Below are 25,216 nucleotides of genomic sequence, written 5' to 3'. Positions count from 1 at the left end.
AGCCAGAGCTGTGGGTTTAAGTCCCACTCCAGGACTTGTTGATCATGGAAGCAGTCATAATGTGTTTCAAACAGGTTGGTAATCAGCATGGTAATCTTGTCCACTATTCCCAAAGGGAAGTTTGTGTGAAGACACGAAGCAAACAACTTGAATGAAAGAACGGAGTGTATTGGAGCCAGATTTTCTAATGATACAAAAACAGATGGGAAAGAAGTTTTGAGGAAGACTGTCTATAAATGGATAATGAGAGTGAGGCAAGGTTAATCATGTGGCCAAAAATTTAGCAGAGGCATATAACCTGGAAAAATAGCAGATTATCCATTTTGGCAGGAAGAACTGAAAAGCAAAATATTACTTAAAATTAAGAGGCTCCACAAAATGGTAAGATATGGAGGGGCCTGGGTCTCCTTGTAGATAAAACACAAAGTTAGCATACAGGTACAGCAAGTAAATAGGAAAGCAAATGAATTTTGGATTTTATTGCAAGGAGGATGGAGTACAAAAAGAGGAAATCTTGCTGCAACTGTACAGGGCATTGGTGAGACCACACCTGTAGGAGTATTGCACACAGTTTTGGTCTTCCTTTTTAAGGATGGATATCCTTGCATGGAGGCAGTTCAAGGTTCACTTGCTTCATTCCTGGAATAAAGGGGTTGTCTTATGAGGAAAGGTTGAGTATTTTGCGATGATACTCAAGAGTTTAGAAAAATGAGAAATGATGTTATGGAAGCATGTATGAGTCTGAGGGGGCTTGACAGGGTATATGCAGAGTGGATGTTTTCTTCATTGCGGGGGAATCTAGAACTAAGGGGTATAGTTTCAGAATAAAGGGTTGCCCATTTAAGATGGAGATGAGGAGGCTTCTCTCACAGGGTTGTCAATCTTTGGAATTCTCTACCCCAAAGAGCTGTGATGGCCAAGTCATTGAATACACTCAAGGTGGAAACAGGCAGGTGTTTGAGCTATAGGAAAGTCAAAGACTATGGAGAAAACAGACAGGAAAGTGAAGTTGATGCCAAGATTAGACCAGCCATGATCTTACTGAATGGCAGAGCAGGTTCAATGGGCTCCTCATACTCCTATTTCTTGTTATGTTCTTATGGGACATACCAACACCAGGAATTAAGCATTCACTAATGAAATACGTGTGTTATAATGAAATGGGGAAGAGAAGAGGGAAGACCTGGGAGACCAGGCACTGAGGCAACACAGGTAAAGCTGCTTTGTTTCCAATGATCAGCCTTACTTTGGGTATACACTGAACAGAGACAGCTCAATCTAAGCAATGTTCTAGTAAGAATCATAAGGTCAAGTTTGTCAGCAATTCCCGGTCATGTATGCAGCTTCACTCTGCTGAGAGCTCTTTTGCCCAAAAGCTGAAAACGGCTGCAAAATCTACCTGATGCTGGCTTGTGCTTTACTTTTACTGTACACTAATTAGATGGCGTATATGGCTGTCAGGAACTGCAAGTTAACTTGCTGATACCCCCAACATCTTATTATAATTTTAACCTGCCTGGAACTGTACAGAATTGAACAACATTCTAAATTGTTTTTATTGGTGATACTGCTCGCAATCAACAGCCCACTGATGCTCAATACCTGGGCTCACAAGACTGGTCACTTCAGTGAGATACCGGAAGGCTACTGGCAGCCACATAATCATACCTCACTATGACCTAGTGAATGCAGGAAAAAGGAGGAAAGATGATGGGATGGGGAGCAGAAATCAATGTTTTGTTGTTGAAATGCAGAGTGAAGCTGCAAAGCTCACCTGCCATCCATTACGGAAATTCATTTACAATATCACATGCAACTGCTTCCCATGCCTGACTGGGATACATTGGGCTGCTTCCGACTAGTGTCGCAAAGTGCTGGCCCGCAGAATTAGAAGAAATGCCTACTTACCTGGTCTTGAAAATTAACTTGCCACTTCCATTTGCCAGACCTGCTTGGGGCCTACATTGAAAGACTCCTCACAGGCCCCAGCGAAGTCTAGCTCCAGTGGATTCAAGGAGGCCATTCCCCCTTCTTTTAAATGGCATTTGCTGCCATGAAGCAGGTTAAGATTAAAGAGCTAGGGAATTTGACAGGCCAGGGGCAAGGCGAATGTCTAAGGTAAGAGAATGGGACTGGGGAGGAGGTCAGTGGGTAGTGGACGTCTGAAGTCTGGGTGGAGGTTGGACATCTGTGGGAAGGGGAGGGTCTGAGGTCTGGAGGGTGTCAGAGGGATTGAAGGATGGACTCTGGTGTCGGGAGGGTGTGGGGGCGAATTCCGTGGGGTCGGTCTGGTCCTTTACAATAGTTAGTTACTCAGAAGCTAGAAGAGTTTTTAATTCTTCTAACTTCTTCTGAGAAACTATTGGTATGACCCTAGTGGAACCATCCAAAGCTTGCGATTTAACCCACATTTTTGAATGGTTCCCAGTGCAGCACAATTGTCCAGACGAAGTGTGCACTTCCAGGCAACTGCCATGTAAACCCTTACCTGGGAACTTCCTAAAGGGATTCCCCAGCACATCTTTGGGGTACCCCCCCCCCACCCCGCAAACCAAATCCAACACTGGGGAGCGCAGAAGGTACCGGCCATTATGTATTTACAGCAAATCATATTGCTGCATTAAAACCTTTAAAGTGAGATTAAACAACTGTTAACTATTCCTTTAAAAAGTGCCTTTATATTGAACATGCAAATTGACTTGTTGGTATTTGCAATTTTCTTTAAGGTACAAGGTAGCTACACAATTTAGTTTGTTTGAATAGAACTTCTATCATACTGCTTGAACATAAGCATGCAATAGATTTGGTAGGGAAAGTGGAATTGAGGCAGGAGATCAACCATGATCACCTCAAACGGTGGAGCAGGCTCATAAGGTCATATGTTCTATTCCTGCTCCTACTTCTTCTGTGGCATATTATGAGCTCACCCAAGAAGTTTACTCCAGTGCTATTATTCATCTCAACTTTCTTCTCTGAAGGTATGGAAGGCCGACTGGTATCTACGTGTTTCTTTTGGTACTTCATCCAAACGATCTTTCATAGCAGATCCTTCATGATGAGTGTCAGCAAGTTACTTGACCACAGAAGGCATCACAGTTGAACCCAATCCCGTCCTTGCCGACATCTACCTGATCATTTTTAGCAAGGTGTCGGCACAGGGATGTCACTGGATGGCCATCAGGGAAGGAACCTTAGCTGATTAACACTCTAAACCCTGGGGCACTGAGAACAACAGCAATATTTTACTGTCTCCCTGACTGAGGTCTGTTCACTCAGTAGAGACTCAGTACCAAACCTGGGGTCTTGTCCTTCTGTATGGCTCAGCTACTCAAACTCACTGAACCATCAGCAGTGCCTTGATCAATGATTTTGCTGATGCTCCAAAAGTTCTAGTAAAATTCCCAACCCGAACAGAACTGTGTACAGCTTTAAAGCAGATGGCAATCCTGATGAAAGTATACACAGTAAAACAGATCAACTATGAGCTTCTAGTCCGAATAAGTCATGGAAAATTGTGCTGCTGCAATGTTGTCGCAGAATTTTGATTTACTATGCCATAGTTACATGTTGAGTACTAATGATCAAAATAATTTAAGTGGGCATCCATCAACAAAATTATACAGGAAATGATGCAATGTCTCCCACTGCAGTGCTGCAATGCTTGCATTGGCAGGGAGTCCTTGATGGAAGAAGCCCTGGACTTCATTGTTGTCTGTTGTCACATTTTAACAAACACGCTTCAGTCACTGCATTCATGGATTCAAAACTGGGGTTGGCAGAACACTGGAGCATTCAATGCAAGGAATTGGGCACTTAACTTTACTTCAGATGCAGTACCATTATTACCACCAGTTAAAACAGGACAAGAATTTTTTTCTTGAAATACCCAGTAGCAAACTTTTGTCACTTGCCTATAAACCAGTAACACTGCATGAGCACCTTCAGCCAACATTCTGATGGCAAGACAATTCTTGCCAAACTTCACCACTCATGGTACTCCAAAATGTTGTAAGTGGGCCACCATATTGTGAATAGGGCACTAACCCCACTCATCTTGGGATTTGTAGTGTTTTCCCAACAAAAGGCACCACCAGCTGAACTGGTACTGGCATAGACAATGCAAATTCTAGTCATCAACCCTTGACTCAAGTGGATTTTTAATTTTGCTACTGGGATACAGTTAATTTCAAGCACTGAACCATGTCACATCAACATGAAATATTTTAAGAAATGTGGGTCAAGTGTATCACAACATCCTTCATCACTTTTGGTGACAGGCTGAGTACCATGCACACCAGTTTTGAAGTAGAACTCAGTGGACTCAAAGTTAGATATCAAGTCCAGAGAGGAATGATAAATCAGCAACCCTTGCTCCACATTCCAAAATGGAGTAACATCAATGGTGCATTTTAAAACAAGTGTGCAATAGTAACACTTGTTAGCAGTAAAGGTTTTTCAAACCAGAGCCTGCTGTATCATTTACACCACGACTTCAAATGTTACACTGACCCAGCAGCATCTTGGGAAGAACCTGGCAACAATAAAAAAAAACCTCCAAACCTTTATTTCCCAGTCCCAAGTGACTGAAATTAAAATGCAAAAAGAAAAATAAAGATGCATCAAAGGAAAAACTAAATAACTTGGTGAAATCAAAAAAAAGTGAACAGAGAAAAAGCTGGACAAAAAAATTGATTTGTTAAATGTTGGAGAAGGTGAAAAGGGGACAAAAAGACAAATTGTTTCTGGTATCTTCTCCAAAAACCAGCATTCTTTCTTGTAAATTATTTTACTGTGGTTTTGTAAAAATGACTGAAGTTTACGTTCAACTTTCTAAGGTTCATGCCAAGTATCCTAAACTATTGGCAAATAAAGCTTCACAGTGAAAATAAATTTCACAGCTAGAATGATCCACAAGTCAAACAAAAATGTCCTGACCTTCTCATCCTGCCAATCCTTCAATTTTGGAAGTTGGCACCAATGCACATTGCAATGGCATAAGAATATGATGAGGTATAAATAAATTGAGCTCAAAGCCCACCTTGTGGCTTAGATGCAAACTGAAACATAAATGTTCAGTTATTCCTTTTAGCCACAAATTATTTTGCAAGGTAAACCCCTATATGTTTACAACTGGAAGTAAACTTGATTGAGTCAGTGCATGATTTAAATAAAATTTAGAAGCGTCAGACTTTCTATAGCGTCTGTAAAGATAACAAGATCCTTAAAGAATCTTGTAATACTTACCATTTTTAAAGGTTTCCTCATTCTGTCATATGACGTTCGGGGTGAACCATCGAGGAAATTGAACAGAAAAAAAGTTAGCAGGGTTGCTTCTGTTGGGACATAAAACTGAAAGTTTTCATTAACAATGATATTTTGCAGACTCTCTTCTCCCAGAAGGTCATCTTTTCATGTGTTATATTCAAGAAAAGGAACCCTTCAGGGTATATTCTGCAAAAATTCAATTGAGCTCTTTCATATTTTTCTGACAAGTGCAGAAAAAAATTCACAAGACCAATTCAAAAACAGTGCCTAAAGAAATAGCTTTTGTATATTAGAAAGCTGATTTAGTAAAATTACAGTCATTAGTAATTTTACTATATTCAAAAACACATTTAAAACACACTTAAAAGATTCTGAGATTTGTTAATCACATGTTGTTGAATATCTGAATACTGTAAGACTTTCTTACATCATTGGGGCTTAGAGCAGTCTAGTGCTAATGACCAGAAACTTTATTCAAAACAATTTTGTTGGGCAAACTTTACTTTCTGCCCCACTTTTTGAAGATGCATTGCAGCCTCCGTTTACTTGATGCACCAGAGCCTGTGTTTTCCAAGACTTTCTTGAGGCAGTAAGTAATATGAATGAACAAATGTCCTCAGAGTCGAGTCCTTCCCTGTGCAACTGCACAAAAAGACGTTTGCACACTGTGAACATCACAAACATCTAACTGTCCCACTGGACATCTGAAAAATGTTTGGTAGGACTCTTGAACTTGGAATCAAGAAGCTGGAACTTTTTTTGAAAAAAGTTACTACGAGCTCTGGGCACTCAGAGTGCTATCCACTGTCCCTTGCTTAATCCCTTTGTTTGTGCATGTTTAACCCACCTCCAGTTCAACTCTGGCTGTTAAAAAAATGTTTTTCTTTTAACCAGAGCGAGATGGTTACAGCACAGGTTGTGTCAAAATAATTTGTAAGTAAAGTATTCCCATCAAATTTAGTGAAAAATTAAAGGTTGATGAGTCAATGTTTAAAAGGCAATATTTACAGATAGCCAGGGTTCTTAGCAGATCTGTTTTCATAAGAACCACAGAATGATAGAAGGTCTTTTGTTCAACTTCATTTTGTCTGTTGAACAATTAGACAGGTCAGACTCTCAGGACAGGACCAATCATTGCCATTTCATTTATATCAGTCAGATTTGGCTAAATCCTTGATTTCTTAGTAACTCGTGCACTTCATTTACATGTCTGCAATAGCAGGCAGTCAATAATAAAGCTAAAAAGGCAAGAAAAAGATGAAATTAAAACAAAAAAACCACAATGACTTTGGTTTAATTCTAAGACTAGATGCACATTTAAACAGTAGCAAAAATACTTAAGCAATACAATGAAATTCTGGTTGTTGATATAACAAGTATAGAAGTATTATCAATTGAAGCCAATGTTAAACAACTGTTTCTGTATTCAGACTTAATTAACCAACACAAATACTTAAAAATCCATTTCCTAGATGGGCGATCTTGCCTGCTACTGATGGTCAAGTACTTCCACTATATAATCCAACCAAAAAAAAAATAACTGAGTTCAGCCAAGCCTACCATCTTGAACAAATGCTCAACAACCACATTTCAAGACGCTGGTAATGCACACTAAGATTAACTGAATTGGATGGATCCACCACAGACTGCTACTCTTTTATCATGCATATCTTCACACACTTTTCCTCTTTCGTCAATGTGGGGAGAAGGTGGAAGGATCACTGGGCAAATTATCAGCCTGTTGTATCGTGTCATGAACACTTCTCCTGTTGCCAACAAGTCTTGGCATGGGACTTGAACTTGGAGCTTCTGGCCCAGGGTAGGATGCTACTACTGCGTAACAAGACTCTGTTACAGAGTGCTACTTAGAAAACACAATTTCAATACAAGTGCAACTCCAAAAAAAGGCATAATGTTAAAGTGAGTAACTCATTTGGTAGTAAACCAATTGGGTTCTAATCTGCCTACAAATACACTTAGCTAATCGTTGATAATTTTCAAACATTTTTCTGTTTCCTTGATGCAAATACAAATAACAGTGATAGATTCAAAGTGTGGTCAACACATTAGGCTTCAACTTATAGTTAACATTTGCTCCATTAAACAATGTTGCACTGGCAAATCATCTTTATTTCCTTTGTTTTACTTCAATATAGAAAAGTAATTGGAACTAAGTTTGGTTCATAGAACTTGATGCCCAAGACTAGCAGGAGTTTTTGAGAGATGTTTTCATGGAGAAATTTTATTTAATGCTTGAAAAGTATTTGAATAGTTCAATTTATTTCACAAATGCAGATTTAGTTACAAATTTATTAACATTAACTACATAGGGAAAATCATTCTCTGACCTCTCACACAGCAGAGCAACATGGCTGATTTTGATAGGTTCCAGGGGATCATTGCCCAACATGATCACTTACTCCCGGGACCTCAAACCCTGGAACAAACATGAGGGAACCCAGGGTTCTATGCTGTCCAATAACTTTGCTCCTGTTGTAAATTCCTGGCAGCTCAAGCGACAGATATATCCATTGTACTGCAATCTATTGCATTCCAACATAGTTTATGAGAATTATGTCCCTCATTCCTCATTAACGTGAGTGACTACGAAGTCATTATTTAAAGACTTCGTTTTCCCCATAATAAAAAAAACCCAGAAATGTGTTAGCAGCAGTAGTTTCACTGCCTGATGAGCCATATACATTGCCCAAATATGCACTTCCATTGTACCCATTTTACATGAAGACGACAACAAGGGTCTCCCAGGCTGAAAAAAAACACCGGTCTCTACTATGACCTGATGAAAGATGCATGGAGGAGCCCTTAAAATATTGCTGCCAACAGACCATAGATTTGCACTGGTACTTGGTCCAGAGGAACTAGATAAGGAAGTGTATCACAAACACCTTGCAAAATTTCTGTACAAAGAACCACATGAACAGCATAAACTCTTTTACCATCCAACAGTCATGGGATCAGTTGCTACTGCAACTCAAGGCATCGTAGAAAGGACTGGGCAAGGCCACAAAATAAGGACAAGGAAGCATAAAACATACACTAAGCCATATGCTAAACATTTCCTGCTTTAGTACTGCAGCTTGTGTTTACTGCTCAAAGACATTCAATAAATTCATCGTATTATGGTTAGGCAAGTAGTCTTAAAGACAGACCAATTTTTTTTTTAAAATAGCAATGTCGTGAATTTGACAGATTGAAACCTGACCTCTTGTCATAATCAGCTGCTCCCCGAGGGTGGAGGAAGAAACCTACCCAACCAGGAGATATTTGGAGCATTTAATCATTCATAAAGATTGCTGGTCTACAATAACCCTGGAGCAGACGCCTCAACCATTCAAGTGCTCAGATCAGAGCAATCCAATAGCCCATGTTGCAAACTGAGTTGCCTCCAAGCTTGATGGGGGAAGGTAGACTGCCATGGCCAGAAGAATGCAGCACAAAAAGACAAAGTTTAAGTTTCTGAGAATACTGGAACCGTTTTGCTAATTCTGTCCCATCTGGGTGGAAACACAAGTTGAATATCCATGTCGAACAGCAACAGGAAATAGATCTTACTTATTATACAGTTCCACAGCATTAGAATAAACAGAGGCAGCCATGTTTCTCTGCCTTGAAGTCCTGGTTCAAGGATGAGTGATGCATATAATGGAGTGGGGGAGAAAGCATAAATCTTCCTAGCTAGTCAGTCTCTTCATCACACATTGTGAATTTCTAATATTCTTGGGTTGAAACCCTTCTCTAAGCCAGAGACAAACTCTAATTTGTGTCTGCTGAATTTATTTTTATCATAAAATAGAATAAATATATTTTTGGTGATATCAGTGAGCCAGAAAAACTCAGGTATTTATTGCTTTAGATAGACCAGTCTTGAAGGACTCAATAAGAAAATGGCTAGGGGAAGATTTTGTACACATCCCTGCAACCAGAGATCATCAGGATAGAAGGAAGCCTTTTCCTTTAGGTGGCTATAAAATACCTTAAAGGGTCTTAACAAAAACACCAAATACTTCATCTTTAAAGCTATTCCCCCGCCCCAAATAACTCAGCCACAATAGTAGCAAAACAAAAAAAAGGTACATCCAAGACCCCTGCTATAATTGCATTTTTAATCTACTCGAAACCACCCCCCCAAACCAAAGGCAAACTCTAATTTGTGTCCAATGGATTTATTTTTATAAATCTATTTTTGGTGATATCAGTGATGCAGAAAAACTCAGGTATTTATTGCTTTAGATAGACTAGACATGAAGGACCCAAAACATTTGGGGAACGATAGGCTTTACGCACCACATAGGCAGTTTTGCCAAATAAGTTTTTAAAAAATCATCCTTGAGTTTTAGCAAACAAGAGTCAGCTCCTTACAAGCCCTCAAGTAATCAATATGAGAGAAGCGTTAAGAAAACGAGTAACCACGCACAACTGAAAACTGAACATATCTCCCAAAATCCATGAAGATCAGGGAGGCCTGTCTCTAGAGGTCAGATAGTGATCTTAGGACAAACTAGGGTTATTAAAAAAACCTGAAAATTGTGGAAATACTGTCTAGATCAAGCTACATCTGTGGAGAGAGATGAAAGGTCATCGCCCTGAAAGTTGTACTGATTTTCGTTCTACAGATGCTGCTATTTCCATTTATTCTACTTTTATTTCAGATTTCCAGCATCCACAGTATTTTGCTTTTGAAGGGCAGTCTCAAAACATATACTTCAACAATCAACAAAAAGATTTAATTAGAGCTTAAGAGAAACTTTTCAAAATTATGGGAAAAGAACAGTTATTATGCAAGTCATGGCCTTCTACAGAAGGGGGGCAGGCGTGTCTCAATGACATTTGGAGAAAAAGATAATCAGAATCAAATTCTAGACAAGTTCCTATGTGTTGGAATGTCTGAATGACAAAGAAGCTCTACTGCTCCCTTTGACTTCAAGTCCTATTTCAAACGCGTTTTTAAAAATGGTATGGAGGCACCCATCCCCCATTTGTCCATAAAAAGTGATGGTGAGCCTTTTCTGTGAACTTTGCAGTCCGAGTGACGATGGTGTTCCAACTCTGTGTGCTTCTGCCGTGTAGATATCAACCATAGTGGATGAGTTCACAATTTGTAAGAATGTAATGAGTTTTGCAAGCTTGTTGCACCATGACAACAAAATATCAATGAGCGTTATAGTGTTATAACAAGTTGACCTCTCTGTACAAGGTATTTTTCTGTATTAAAAGCACATAAATGCATTTTCTTTACTCTCCTTACAAAACCAGTTATCCAATCTTAATTTAAGCCGAACTGGTCTACATCACAGCATATGTTGAGCTGCACTGAAAAGTAAGATCTGAAGAACAACCTTAGGCAGAATCTTTATGTTGTACCTCTGGTTCTTTGGCTGATCCCAAGTTTGTTCCTTTCAGCTCTGTCAAACAAAGCAGTAATCTTACTTCCTGCCATGAGCCATTTAACTTCCTGCCAGTGACAGGCTGACTTTAGTAACAATTCAGTTTAGTAAATAATCAGTTTATTGCTAACTGGGACCAAGGTACTGAAGTCAGGCAACAAAATATTGCAACTATTAGTTGAAGAACATTGAGAAAGCTGCCATAATACTTTAGTACAATGAAATCTGTATTTTAACAAAATTTCAAAAAAAGCATGATGATACAACATACAAAAACTTGGATCATGTGCACTAGCTTTTAAGCCCCAATGAATTGTGTACAGTTTCAACAACAAAGAATCTAGTCACTCTTAGTCTGCCAAGAGTAGACAGCCAGAAGTTAACAGTCTCATGTCATTTTTGTTCAGTCTCTAGTAATCTGATAGCAGATAGAGAAAAGATTAGAGCTGAGCAAAAAAAAAGTGTGTTTTAGTAGCCCTGTGACCATCAATCAGACATCAGGCAGTGCCAAATCTGTCATGTGGTTGTCACCTCATTGGGTAACGCACTGGCCAATATATGATGGTGACCTATAGATATTTTTTGTAACAGCAAATGCTCGTTTCGTTCATTTTCAGAGCAGAAAATTGGATGCGAGATAGCTCCAAATACTACAGGAACAGATATCGTGCCCAACCATAACAAACCAAAAATTGTACTTATGTTTACAAATGGAAGTGTATAGAGAACCAGGTGCAACATTATGTTGCAAGTATCTCAACACTAATGGAACCTTGTTTACAACAGATTCAGAAATCTGTTATGTGGAACATACAATATCACAAGGCCCTCATCTGTTCTGCTCTCATAATACACTGTAAATGAGCAGAGGCATATTACAGTGCTATTCATAGAAGCTTACAACAGTAAATTTTAGATTTTCTATTCCAGACCAGTATTTTAGTACAACAAGAGGAGAGATGGTTACTCCAAAGGGAGCAAAATAAAAAGCCCAGAAGTGTCCCTGAAAATCCTTCCGTCAATTGGCATGCCCAGCAAAGCTAGGAAACGAACCACATTAGTGAGCTCTGTAGTACAGCTTTTCTGAGTCAAAACAACAATTTATAGACAGCCAATTTAGTTGTAAAGTTGAACTTCTCAGCCACAAGCATTTTTTCTATATGTTCAAATGAAGTTTCCCCATTTGGTGCTCTTACCTTTTTGTGTTTCAACCCAATGAAATGCATTTTAAGATTCATCTCGGATGTACAACGAACATCACAGATCTAAAATTTAAATATAAATGCATGGCGTTCGTCATTTAAATATGAAACGTTACATATTCATAATTAAGCTATCCATTCGAAAATATATGATTGATTGAAAATTCAATTGTTATACAGCTTAGGTTATGAAACTGTAATCTTGAGAGAATCATATTTTACAGGCAGACAATTTTGTTGCAGTATATACAAATAAAAAAGTCTGATATCCACAGATCCACAAGCAGTACATACACAATCTGGGCAAACACTACCCAATCAGTCCACTCCAAAATGATCAGCAAGTAATAGAAGTAATTGTTGACAATGCTACTGAGCATCTTAACTCATCGATAATTGGCTCATTGGTGCTCAGTTTGGAATCCGTCAGGACACCCCAGTTCCAGACCTCATTTCAGCCTTGGTCCAAAAGCTGAATTCCAGAGGTAAGGCAAGTGACTATTCTTGGAAACAAGGAGCCTGAGGAAAATTGAAATCAGTGGAAATTTGGCAGGAGAAACCTTCTACTAGTTATGTCTCAAAACAGTGAAGAGGAAAATAAAAGCAAAATACTGTGGATGTTGGAAATCTGAAATAAAAACAAAGTGCTCAAAAAGTTCGGCAGATCTGGCAGCATCTGTCATCTTGCACTTAACATTAACTCTGTCCCACTCCTAAGAAGGAGTTGACAACCATGGACCTCCATGTTAAACTTAATCAGCTGATTAACCTAAGTGGGGAAATCTAAAGAAGCATTTTCAAAGCACTTTTAATATAGACTAGGACAGTTTCATGTTTAATTCTCAGTCTGTGCTAAATTAGCCAGCACAGTAGTAGAGTGCTACAACTCACTTTGTTTCGTGGGGAAGGTGAAAACAAAATGTTCTCTGCTCTTAATCACTATGGTAACCAGATTTCCCTGGCGAAAGCGCGAGTACACAGACAGAAAATAACTCATCTATCATACAATGTTCAAACAGCCACTTACATGAACAGAAATTTAGCAAAGGGCAGGAGCATCTGGTAATTGAGGAAGCCTAATCGACTGCATGTTCTTTGTGCATTACGTAAATTGGGGTAAATGACTTCCCTTGTCCATAAGTAATATTGAGTGAAGGAACAGACTCCGAAGAAGCAGCACTGAAATGACTCCAGCGACCGACGCATATGCCTGCTGACGGTTGCAGAGAAAGGGTGGCTTCAGACGTGGTTAAATTTGTAGGAGACAATTATCCTAAATTGGATCGGTTTAGAGGAGGAAGCCAGCAAGGGCAGGCGCCAGGTGGTCGTTTGTATGGAGATAGCGATTGGTGTGCCATAAAGGACAACATCGTAAAAGTTCAAGCTCACAACGGTAAAAACATATGGCCAGGTTCACAAGGTAAACCGAGTTACAATACAGTCAGTTCTCTTTAAATTGGCAACGAAATACACTAGCCGCCATTTTCCCTGTTGTTTTGTAACCAGATTCAAAATGGCGGAAGGCCTTTCCTCGCGCGACAACTTATGCCACAAACGTCTGCGCGCTCCAGGCATATGGCGCTTCCCTGCATTGATGCGCACCTTACAATAGAAAACGTTGGCCGCAACCATATTTTTCATCTCACGGTTCGCCCGATCTTGTCGCCGATTAACGTCGCCCATCATCGCGAGGCGAACTCTGCAGCAAATTAAAGTAAACACATTGGTAATACGTTTCAGGATTTCAATGTGACAAATACGCAATATAAAAAAGAACTGATCGTCTGTGAATCTCTAATCATTCGTAAATTATTTTAATATTATCGACACTCATTACACAAACGGAAACATAAAATGCTCATAATAAACGTGATATCCATTTCCCGATCCCGTAATTTGCACGATAATCTTTAAATTACCCAAAAAATCAAATCCTCTCGCGCAAATCAACCGACTCCAACCGACACCCACTCCCTCGCGATCTTCCGGCGTGATTACGTCACTTCCTTAGAAACGGAAAACCCCGCGCCCAATCCTCAAGTAGCAAACAAGGCTTCGAAAACGAGATTAACAGTAAGAAAAGTCATATTGGCCTCGAACCCAATAGTTAAGGACCAAATCAGCTAGCCTGAGATAATATTTCATGAATTAGTAATTGTAGTTATAAAGCAATATTGGATTTATTATCATTCACAAAGAACATGTCACCTCACATCCGGGACACGGGTGCTGGTGTGGGAAATGATGTAAATGGCCCATCGGAAGTCACAGTTTGACGAAGTCTTCGTCTTTGAAGAAGCGTCGATCGCGGAAAGCGCCAATTATTTGGTCGTCGTGGTTATCAATAATCATCAAGATAGAGCTTGGAATATCGTACAGTTGCTTTACAAATTATCTCCATCACGCACGGAGGAACTGCACTGGTCAGTAAAAAATCTGTTAGGTGAAGGAGATATACGTATATCGAATGCAGCTTTGTGTGTTAGGTACCCGCTCCTAGTGTTTGTGTATCTTTTAGGCCCGGGCCGTCATGATGAGATTATACCTTTTTTCTGTCTTAAAGTTAATGAGGCCTGATTAAGTATTTAAGTAAAATAATAAAAATATTCATATGACTTCAAAGTTAGGCCATGAAATACGAACGTACGAATTAAGAGTAAGAGCAGGCTATTCGACTCTCGAGTCTGCTCCGCCATTGAGTAAGATGATGGCTGATCTGATTGTGGCCACAATGTTTGCCTACACCGATAACCTATACGTAACGCAAAATATTTTTCCATTTTTGCAACATCATTAAAAGTTAGGATGTAAATAATGTGAACATTGCATATTTTAAAATTAAGCCATAAATTGAAGTGCCAAAGCCCATTGTCAAGGATGCCACTAAGTTTGAAGTGTAACGAAACAAATTAGAGACAGCTTGCATACCGAGGTATTGGTTTAAAAAAACGGAAGATTTTAGGATGAAACAACAGTGAGGAAAGAAAGAAATTCCACGGTATTGAGAATTAGACTAGAAATTAGTTTGCGTATTAAAGCAAACTATGAGACTATCACATAGGACATATAGAAGTGGGTTAACAAGAAAAGTACACTGGAGCTTAGAAGGAACATGAGGAAAAACTTCAGCAATGTTTGAGCTGATTTTTTTTTTAAAAAGTATGAAGAGTGTGATGGAGAGAAGAGTGTTCTGAAGAAGTCATATTGGACTCAACATTAACTCTCTCTCTCTCTCTCTCTCCACAGATGCTGCCTGACCTGAGTTTTTCCAGCACTTCCTGTTTTTATTTCAGATCTCCACTATCCATAGTATTTTGCTTTTATTTGTAGAGGAGAGATATTGGAGGTGCAATAAGTGCTAGATGAGGTTTACCATATAAGAAATGGGAGTAGGAGAAGACCATACGGCCCATCTAACTTGCTCTGCCATTCAATATGATGATGGCTTATCTGGAGCTTCAATCCCACTTTCCTGCTTGCTCCCCATATCCCTTGATTCCCTGAGAGATCAAAAATCTATCTATCTCAGCCTCAAATATTTTCAATGAGAGTGTATCCACAACTCTGAGGTAGATAGTTCCAAAGGTTCACAGCCCGTTGTGTGAAGAAATCTCTCCTCTGAGTCCAAAATGATCAGGTCTTTATTCTGTGCCCTTACTCTAGATTCCCCAGCCAAGTCCTTTCATAATCTTAAATGTTTCAATGAGATCACCCCTCATTCTTGTAAATTTCAGACCCACTTTACTCAGTTTCTCATCAAAGGACAATGCGCTCATTCCTGGGATCAATCTCGTGATTCTTCACTTCACTGTCTCAAGTGCAAGTGCATCCTTTAAATATGGAGACCAAAATTGCACAAAGTATTCCACATGTGGTCGCAACAAAGTCTTGTACAATTGTAGCTAGACTTATTTATTCTTATACTCCAATCCACTTGTAATAAAGGCTAATATAAGATCATTTGCTTTCTTCATTGCTTGCACTACCTGCATGCTAACTTTTTGTGTTCCTAGTACAAGAATCCCCAAGTCTCCTGAACATCAACATTTAAAATCTTTGCAGTTTTTAATAAATATTCTGGTTTTCTATTCTCCTGACCAAAGTGAATAACCTCACACTTTGCACATTAGACTCCATCTGTCACCTTGTTGCCCACTCGCTTAACCTGTCTATGTCACTTTGCAACCTCTGTGCCCTCACAGCTTGCATTCCCACCGATTTTTGTATCATCAGCAGACTTGGATACATTGCTCTTTGTCTCTTCATCTAAGTCATTAACATAGATGGATATAGCTGTGGCCCCAGCACTTATCCTTTCAGCACTCCAAAAGTCAAAGTCAACTTGAAAATGCCCCATTTATCCCCACTTTCTGCTTCCTGTCCATTAGAGGATTGGATAAAAGATAAATAATCTAACTGTGCTAAAAATCACCCAAACTCCATGAGCCATTATCTTTTGTATTAACCTTTCTGTGGAACATTATTGAATGCCTTTTGGAAATCGAAGTATGCTATATCTACCAGTTCCCCTTTATCAACCCTACTAGTTACATTCTCAAAAAAAACTAATAAATTTGTCAAACAGGATTTCCCTTTTGTGAAACCATGTTGCCATCTTCTAACGACACTATACTTTTTTTAAGTGCATTGTCAAGATTTCGTTGTTAACAGGTTCCGATACTTTCTTGATGACTCAGATAAATTGGCCTGTAGTTCCCTGTTTTCTCTCTCTCCATCATTTTTTGAATAGCAGTGTAAAATTTGCTAACTTCCAATCTGCTGTGACGTTCCAGATCTAGGGAATTTTGGAAAATGATAGCTCCTGCATCCGCTATCTCTGCAGTTATCTCTTTTAGAACCTGAGGATACAGGCGATCAGGTCCAGGGGATTTGCCTGATTTTGGCTGCTCGAGTTTCTCCATCACTATTTCTCTTTTGACATTAATTACCTTAATTTCTTCACCCTAGGTTACTTTCAATTCCTGGTATGTAATTTGTGTCTTCTACTGTGAAGACGGACACAAAATATTTGTTCTATGTCTCTGCCTTTTCCTCGTTCCTATGCTAATTTTGCCTGCCTCTGCTTTTAAGGGATTAACATTTACTTTAGGTACTCTCTTCCTTTTTATGCACTTGTAAAAACTCTTACAATCTGTTTTTATATTCCTAGCTAATTAACGTTCATATTTATTTTTTCACCTTTTTATCAACGTTTTGCTTCCCCATAGCTGGTTTCTAAAAAACTCATAATCCTCAGACTTACTACTATTCTTTGCATATTATAAGACTTTTTAATCTAATATTATCCATAACCTGCTTAATAAGCCATAAGTGGATCTTTCACATTGAGGTTTTCTTTTCAGTGATATGTATTTTTTTGTTGAACGTTTTGAATTGTTTCCTTAATTGTTTCCCACTGTTTATTTACTGACATATCCTTTTGTCCATTTACCCAATCAACCTTACCCAGCTCTCCCCTCATACCTATGTAATTGGCTTAGTTAAAATTTAAAGTTCTCGTTTGTGATTGGGACACTGGTATGTTGTTTTCACATTTAATGTGGAATTCAATTGGATTATGATCACTATTTCCCGGTAAATCTTTTACTATAACATTACCAATTAACACTTACCTCATTGGACAACACTAGATCAGATTGCTCCAGGAAACTGTCACAAAAGTATACTACAAACTCATCATTCAGACCTTTTCCAATTTGTTTGATTCATTCCATATCAAGATTCAAGGCCCCCACAACAATTACATGTTTAGTGTCCTGTCCAACAATGTAACCACTGTCTGGGGGGATGGGCCTATAAACTATGCACCTACCAGCATTTTAAGACTATTGTTAATTTTAATCTCCTCCCATACTTACTTTAATTCCTGATTTTTCTGAGCCAAGATCCTTTCTCACTAATCATCTTACATCATCCTTTATTTTCAGAGCTATGCCTCCTCCCTTTCCCTTCTATCTATCTTTTCAAAATGTGTACCCTGGTATGTTATTTTCTCCTCCTTCGTAACCTTGCAACCATGTTTGTAATGACGATTTGATCGAAATCACATTTGTGCCTCTAATTCATCTACTTAGTGTGGATGCTCCACACTTCAGATGAGGTGACTTCAATTTTTTTTTTACCACTAATCCCTGCATGGACTTTACTCTCTGATGCACTATTACTGTTAAACTCTCTACTCCCCTATCCCATTCGGCTTGCCTTTACACACGTCGACATATTTTTCTCTTGCCTTAATTTTTATCTTTGGATTTTTAAATCTCCTGTCACCTGAACCCTTCTCCCTCTCTGTATAGTTTAAAGCCCTCTCTATAGCTCTAGTTAACAACTCACCAGAACACTGGTCCCAGCGTGGTTGAAGTGAAGTCTGTTCCAATGCTACAGTTCCCTCTTTCCCCAGGACTGGTGCCAGTTACCCATGATCAACACCCATTTCTCTCTCATCAATCTTTGAACCACACATTTAACTCTAATCTGAATTACCCTTTGCCAGTTTCTTCATGGCTCAAGTAATAATCCAGAGATTATTACCTTTGTGGTTCTGCTTTTTATTTAGCTTCTACTTGTCATAGACCCCAGCAGAAGTTCTTAGCCTTACCTATGTTGTTGTTACCCATGTGGACCATAACAACTGGATCTTTCCCTTCCCACTCCAAGTTCCTCACCAGCTCTAAGGAGATGTCCTTAATCTTGGCAGAGGGCAGGCAACACCGCCTTCAGGTTTCACGCTCTTGTTTGCATAAAACAATATTTATCCTCCTAACTATCCTGTCCCCACCTTGAAACTACATTCCTTTTTAGTCCCCCACTTAAATGATCCCTTGCATCATGTTACCATGGTCAGTTTGCTCATCCATCCTGCAGTCCCTGCAAGAACCTCAAACCTGTTGGACGATTGCAGGGGCTGAGGCTCCTCCATTGCTACCTTCTGGGTCCCCAGATCTCTCACTTGCAATAGTACTTCCCTGTCTCTGACCAAAGACCACATCAGAGGTACTGAGCCTAACGGGTGTGACTGCTTCCTGGAACAAAGCACCCAGGTAATATCCTCCTTCCCAGATGCCTTGCAGTTTCTGAAGCTCAGACTACAGCTCATCAACTGTGAGCTGAAGTTTCTCAAGTTGCAGACATTTGCTGCAGATGTGGTTGATGTAGATCATGCAGGTATACATCAGTTCCCACATGCTATAGCTGCAAATTGCCTTGCCATCTTTATTTTGTTTTATTTAATTAGGTTTCATATTGAGGGGAAAAAATCATTCAATAGTAATTTGTAAGTAGTTTAACTAGTTAAACTATGAATTTGATACAATATTTAGATCTCCCTGCCAGATGAACCTACTGCCCTCTCAACTTGGCATTTAGAGAGGAAGAAAAATACTCTCCAACCAATCAGTTACCTACTTCTCTCTGACATCGTGCTAAGATTTTTTTTTGAATATGGTCGGTGAACTTTGAGCCCACACACCTGCCACTTTTGTGCTCACTGCTGGTTTCGCTCTGTACTCATTCTCACAGCTGCCACCCTCATCTCCCCACTAGTCTCGCTCCCATGTAGTGTAGTTATCATCATCAAGCCTCAGATGGACATCAGCTTTATAAAGATTTAAAAGTAAATGAGGAGGAGGAGGAGAGGTAAAAGCAACAACAGTCTGCTTTTACATAGTGCCTCTAATGTAAAACAAAAGTAGGTTTTTATGAAACAAAACTAGAAAAGGCTGGAAGTATATAGGTTAATCAGCGTTTGTGAAAATGAAAGATTAATGACATTTTGGATGTTTACCCTCAAATTTTTAAATTGCAGAATCCATGCTGCAGTATAAATCACTTATCAGGAAGACAAAGACCAAAAGCATGGAGATCCTGTTTTTAAAAAAAAAACATAAAAATAAATATTCCAAAATATTCTCCAATGCACTGCAACCATATCTGCAGGAAATGCCTGCAGCTCAGGCAACTTTGGCTCTAAGTTGCTGAGCTGGAGTCTGAGTTGTGGGGCATCAGGGAGGGGGAGAGTTACCTGGACACACTGTTCCAGGAGGCAGTCATTCTCCTAAGGTTAGGCAGAACTTGAGTAGGTCAGGGACAGGAGGATGTGACTGCTAGTCAGGCAGGTAAGGGAGACCGGCATGTACTGATGAAGGAGCTTCAGTCCATAACTTTCAGTCCAACAGGTTTGAGGTGCTTGCTACCTGTGTGGATGAGAAGAAGGACTCCAAGGTAGATGAGCAGATGGACCATGGTACCATGGTAAAGGATGCCATTCAAGTGGGAGGAGCGAAGAGGAATGTGGTAGTGATAGGCAACCACATAGTGAGGGAGATAGATACTGTTCTCTGCGGTTGAGAGGGTGAGTTCAGGTGGCTGTGTTGCCTGCCAGGGTTTGGGATATCTGCTCAGGGTTGGAGAAGAGCTTGCAGTGGGGGCGGTGAGGATCCAGTAGTCATGTACCATGTAGGTACCAATGAGATAGGTAAGATTAGGAAAGAAGTTCTGCATGGAGCATGAGGAGCTAGGCACTAAATTAAAAAACAGAACCTCAAAGGTGGTAATCTCTGAATTATTACCTGAACCACGTGCAAATTGGCACAAGGTAAATAAAATTAGAGAGATGAATTATATATTATTATTATAGAGAGATGAATTTGTGATGTGGGAGAAGTGGGTTCTGGTTCGTGGGACACTGTCAGCAGTACTGGGAAAGTGAGGGGCTGTACTGTTGGGATGGTCTACCCCTGAACCATGCTGAAACCAGTGTTCTAGCTCGTTGCATAACTGGGTAAGTAGAGAGGGTTTTAAACTAAATAGTAGGGACAGGGGATCAAATTTGGGAAGATGTGGTAAATCAAAGGGTAGAGACAAGGCAAGAGAGAAAGGTATTAACGTGGGAAACGATTAACAGCCCTGACAGGAAGGGACAAAGTACAAATAGAAGAGTAAAGCAGTAGACAAGGTTAGAGGTTACAAAGATTATACAAGGACAAGACTAAAGGCTCTGTATCTGAATGCATGTAGCACTTGAAACAAGACAGATGAACTGATAGCCCAAATAGAAATAAATCAGCATGATCTGATAGCCATTACAGAGACATGACTGCAGGATGACATAGATTGGGAACATGACATTTAGGAAGGACAGGAAGCTAGGAAAAGGTGGAGGGGTGGCTCTGTTAATTAATGATGAGAGCACAATAGAGAGGGATGACCTAAGTTCAGGAAACCAGGATGTAGAAATGGTTTCGTTAGAGGAGTGGTGTACAGGCCCCCTGATAGTAACCACACAGTAGGACAGGGTATAAAGTAAAAAATAATGGTAGCTGGTCAGAAAGGTATGTCAATAACCATGGGGGATTTTAATTCACATATAGACTGGAAAAATCAGATGGGCAAAGGTAGCCCAAATGAGGAATCCATAGAATGTTTTCAAGATAGTTTCTTAAAACAGCATGTTCTGGCACCGACCAGAGAGCAGGCTACACTAGACCTGGTATTGTGCATTGTGGTAAGATTAATGACCTCATAATGAAGGTGCCCCTAGGCAGCAGCGATCATAATATGATTGAATTTTACATTTGTTTTGAGGGAGAGAAGATTGGGTTTAAGACTAGTCTTTTAAACTCAAATAAGGGTAATTATGAGGCCATGTAAGCAGAAATAGCTAATGTGAACGGGCAAATTAAGCTAAGGGATAGGTCAATAGAGATGCAGTAGCAGACATTTAAGGGGATCTTTCAGAATGCACTTAATAGATAGAAAGATTCCAACGGGAGCACCCACCATCCATTGCTAACTAAAAAAAAGTTAAGGATAGTATCAAACTTAAAAAAGCGTATAATTGTGCAAAGATAGGTGGCAGGTCGGAAGATTGGACAGGATATAAAGAGCATTAAAGAATGACTATAAGATTAATAAGGAGGGAAAAGTAGTATGAGGAAAAAGCTAGCTAGAAATATAAAGACAGTAAGAGTTTCTATAGTTCTTTAAAAAGGAAAAGAGTTAACAAAATGAGCGCCGGTCTTATAGAAAGCGAGTCTGGGAATTAATGGAAAATAAGGAGATGGCAGATGAATTGAACATTTTTTTGCATCGGTTTTCACTATAGAGGATACAAACATCATTCAGATATAGCTGTAAACCAGAAAATAGAAGGGAGGGAAGAACTCAAGAAAATTACAAGTGGCAAATATTTGGAACTGTGGGCTGACAGGTCCCTGGGTCCTGGTGGATTTCATCCTAGGGTCTTAAAAGAAGTGGCTAGGAGATAGTTAATACATTGGTTTTAATTTTCCAAAATTCCCTAGATTCTGGGAAGGTTCCATTAGATTGGGAAATAGCGAGTGTAATTCCTTTGTTCAAAAAGGGAGGGAGACAGAGCAGGAAACTGCAGGCCAGGTACATGCATAACATCTGTCACAGGGAAAATGTTTGAAGCTTATTAAAGACATTATATCAAGCCACTTGGAAAAATTGAAGGTATTCGAGTAGAGTCAACATGGTTTTGTGAAAGGGAAATCTTATTTAACCAATTTATTGGAGTTCTTTGAGAAAGCAACATGTGCTTGAATGTACTGTACTTAGATTTCCAGAAGATATTTGATAAGGTGCCACGTCAAAAATTATTGTGGAAAATAGAAGCCCGTGGTTTAGTGGGTAACATTTTGACATGGATAGAAGATTGGCTAACTAACAGGAAACAGAGAGTAGACCTAAATTGCTCATTTTCTGGTTGGCAGGATGTACTGAATGGTGTACTGAGATCCGTGCTGGGACCTCAAATTTTTACAAATAATATAATTGACTTGGAAGAAGGGACCAAAGGTATGGTTGCTGAATTGGTTGATGAGACAAAGATATGTAGGAAAGTAAGCTGTGAGAGGACATAAGGAGGCAACAAAGGAATATGGATAGGTTAACTGAGTGGGCAAAGACCTGGCAAATGGAGTATACTGTGGGAAAATGTGAAATTTTCCCTTTTGGCAGGAAGAATAAAAAAGAAGGATATTATCTAAATGGTGAGCGATTGCAGAGGGATATGGTTGTCCCTGTGCATGAATCACAGAAGGGTTAGTACGCAGGTATAGCAAGTAATTAGGAAAGCTAATAGAACATAAGAACTAGGAGCAAAAGTAGTCAATTCAGCCCCTCGAGCCTGCCCCGCCATTCATTACAATCATGGCTGATCTGATTTTGGCCTCAACTCCAATTTCCCACCCTCTTCTCATAACCTTTCAACCTATTACTAATTAAAAATCTGTCTATACCCCCCCCCTTAAATTTATTCAGCGTCCCGGTATCCATTGCACTCTGAGGTAGTGAATTCCACAGATTCACGACCCTTTGAGAAAAGTAATTCCTCCTCATCTCTGATTTAAATCTACCACCCCTTAGCCTAAAACTATAGCCTCTCGTTCTAGAATGCCCCAGAAGGGGAAATATCGTTCCACGATTACTTTGTCTATCCCCTTTAGCATCTTATATACCTCAATTAGATCTCCTCTCATCCTTCTAAACTCTAGTGAGTATAGGCCTAAACTGCTCAATCTCTCTTCATAAGACAAAGCCTGCATCTCTGGAATCAATCTAATGAACCTCCTCTGAACTGCCTCCAATGCAACTACATCTTTCCTCAAGTAAAGGGACCAAAACTGCGCACAGTACTCCAGGTGCGGTCTCACCAATGCTTTATACAGTTGCAACAACACTTCTCTATTTTTATACCCTATTCCTTTAGCAAATGCCAAAATTTCATTTGCCTTCCTTTATTACCTGCTGTACCTGTATACTAGCTTTCAGCGATTCATGCACGAGGACACCCAGGTCCCTCTGCACTGAAGCATTCTGAAGTTTCAGTCGCCTTTTTATTCTTCTGACCAAAATGGATAACCTCACACTTATCCACTTTGAACTCCATCTGCCAAATTTTGGCCCATTCACCTAACCTGCCCATATCCATTTGTAAATTTCTTATTTCTTCATTGCAACTTACTTTCCCAACTATTTTGGTGTCATCTGCAAATTTAGCTATAGTACCTTCTATCCCTGAATCCAAGTCATTAATATAGATTGTAAATAGTTGGGGCTCAAGAACCGAACCCTGTGGCACCCCATTAGTTACAGCTTGCCATCCAGAAAAAGACCCATTTATCATGACTGTCTGCTTTCTGTTGGTTAGCCAATCCTTTATCCAAGCTAATATATTACCCCTAACTTTGTGTGATCTTATCTTGTGTATTAATCTTTTGTACGGCACATTATCAAAGGCCTTCTGGAAGTCCAGATATACTACATCTACAGAATCCCCATTATCCACTTTGCTTGTCACATTTTCAAAGAACTCTAGCAAAATAGTCAATCACGATTTACTTTTCATAAAACCATGCCGACTCTGATGGATTGCACTTCGACTTTCCAAATGCCCCATTACTCCTTCCTTACTAATGGATTCCAACAATTTCCCATTGACAGACGTCAAACTAACTGGTCTATAGTTTACTACTTTCTGCCCCCCGCCCTCCCGCCTTTTTGAATAAGGGCGTTATATTAGCATTTTTCCAATCCACTGGAACCTTTCCAGAATCCAGGGAATTTTGGAATATTATAGCCAATGCATCCACTATCTCTGCTGCCACTTCCTTTAAGACCCTGGGATGTAGGCCATCAGGTCCTGGGGAGTTGTCACCCTTTAATCCCAATAGTTTGCTCAGTACTTTTTCTCTAGTGATGGTGATTGTAAGTACCTCCTTCTCTATATCCTCTGCACTACCTGTTACTATTGGGGTGGTACTAATGTCCTCCACCATGAAAACTGAGGCAAAATATTGATTAAGCATTTCTGCATTCCCACTACTAACTCCCCAGTCTCGTCCTCCAAGGGACCAACATTCACTTTAGCTACCCGCTTTCCTTTTGTATACTTGTAGAAGCTTTTGCTATCAGTTATTATATTTTGCGCTAGTTTTCTTTCATAATTTACCTTTGCTCTTTTTACTATGTTTTAGTCACCCTTTGTTGATCCTTAAAAGTTTCCCAATCTTCCAGCCTGCCACTGACCTTTGCAATTTGGTATGCCTTAGTTTTTGCCTTTATGTTATCTTTAACTTCCTTGCTTAGCCTTGGATGCTTTTCCCCCTCTTACCATCTTTCTTCCTCTTTGGAATATATTTTACTTGGGAGGAATTGAATATCTCCTTAAATATCTGCCACTGTTCATCAGCTGTCCTACCTTGTAGTCTTCCTGTCCAGTCCACTAGGGCCAAATCTGCCCTCCTACCTATGCAGTTACCTTTGTTTAACTTCAAAACACTATTGTGGGGCTCAAGTTTC

General features: G+C 39.6%; 2 protein-coding genes across 11 annotated transcripts in view; one reads left to right on the top strand and one right to left on the bottom strand.

Annotated features, from left to right (window-relative positions):
- The window catches only part of LOC121275773, a 69,020-nt gene extending 55,132 nt beyond the window's left edge, over positions 1-13,888 (bottom strand). For 2 of the 3 annotated variants that reach the window (XM_041183379.1, XM_041183381.1), the window contains exons 1-4: positions 13,792-13,888; positions 13,475-13,571; positions 11,867-11,935; positions 5,245-5,266 (exon numbers count right to left, since the gene is read on the bottom strand). In XM_041183379.1, the coding sequence (XP_041039313.1) occupies positions 5,245-5,266; positions 11,867-11,935; positions 13,475-13,558 (175 nt within the window). In that variant the 5' untranslated portion in view covers positions 13,559-13,571; positions 13,792-13,888. Of the gene's footprint in view, positions 1-5,244; positions 5,267-11,866; positions 11,936-13,474; positions 13,572-13,791 lie in introns of those variants that run through there. The other variant, XM_041183380.1, reaches the window with a different exon arrangement.
- A 238-nt stretch (positions 13,889-14,126) lies between these two features.
- The window catches only part of LOC121276532, an 82,002-nt gene continuing 70,912 nt past the window's right edge, over positions 14,127-25,216 (top strand). For 5 of the 8 annotated variants that reach the window (XM_041185059.1, XM_041185060.1, XM_041185056.1 and 2 more), the window contains exon 1: positions 14,128-14,295. The gene's annotated coding sequence lies outside the window, so the exon portion shown is untranslated. Of the gene's footprint in view, positions 14,296-25,216 lie in introns of all 8 variants that reach the window. The other 3 variants (XM_041185062.1, XM_041185061.1, XM_041185065.1) reach the window with 2 other exon arrangements.

Source organism: Carcharodon carcharias, chromosome 3 (assembly GCF_017639515.1).
Source record: "Carcharodon carcharias isolate sCarCar2 chromosome 3, sCarCar2.pri, whole genome shotgun sequence".
Taxonomy (NCBI): Eukaryota; Metazoa; Chordata; class Chondrichthyes; order Lamniformes; family Lamnidae; genus Carcharodon; species Carcharodon carcharias.
This window is presented reverse-complemented; position numbering and strand designations above follow the sequence as displayed.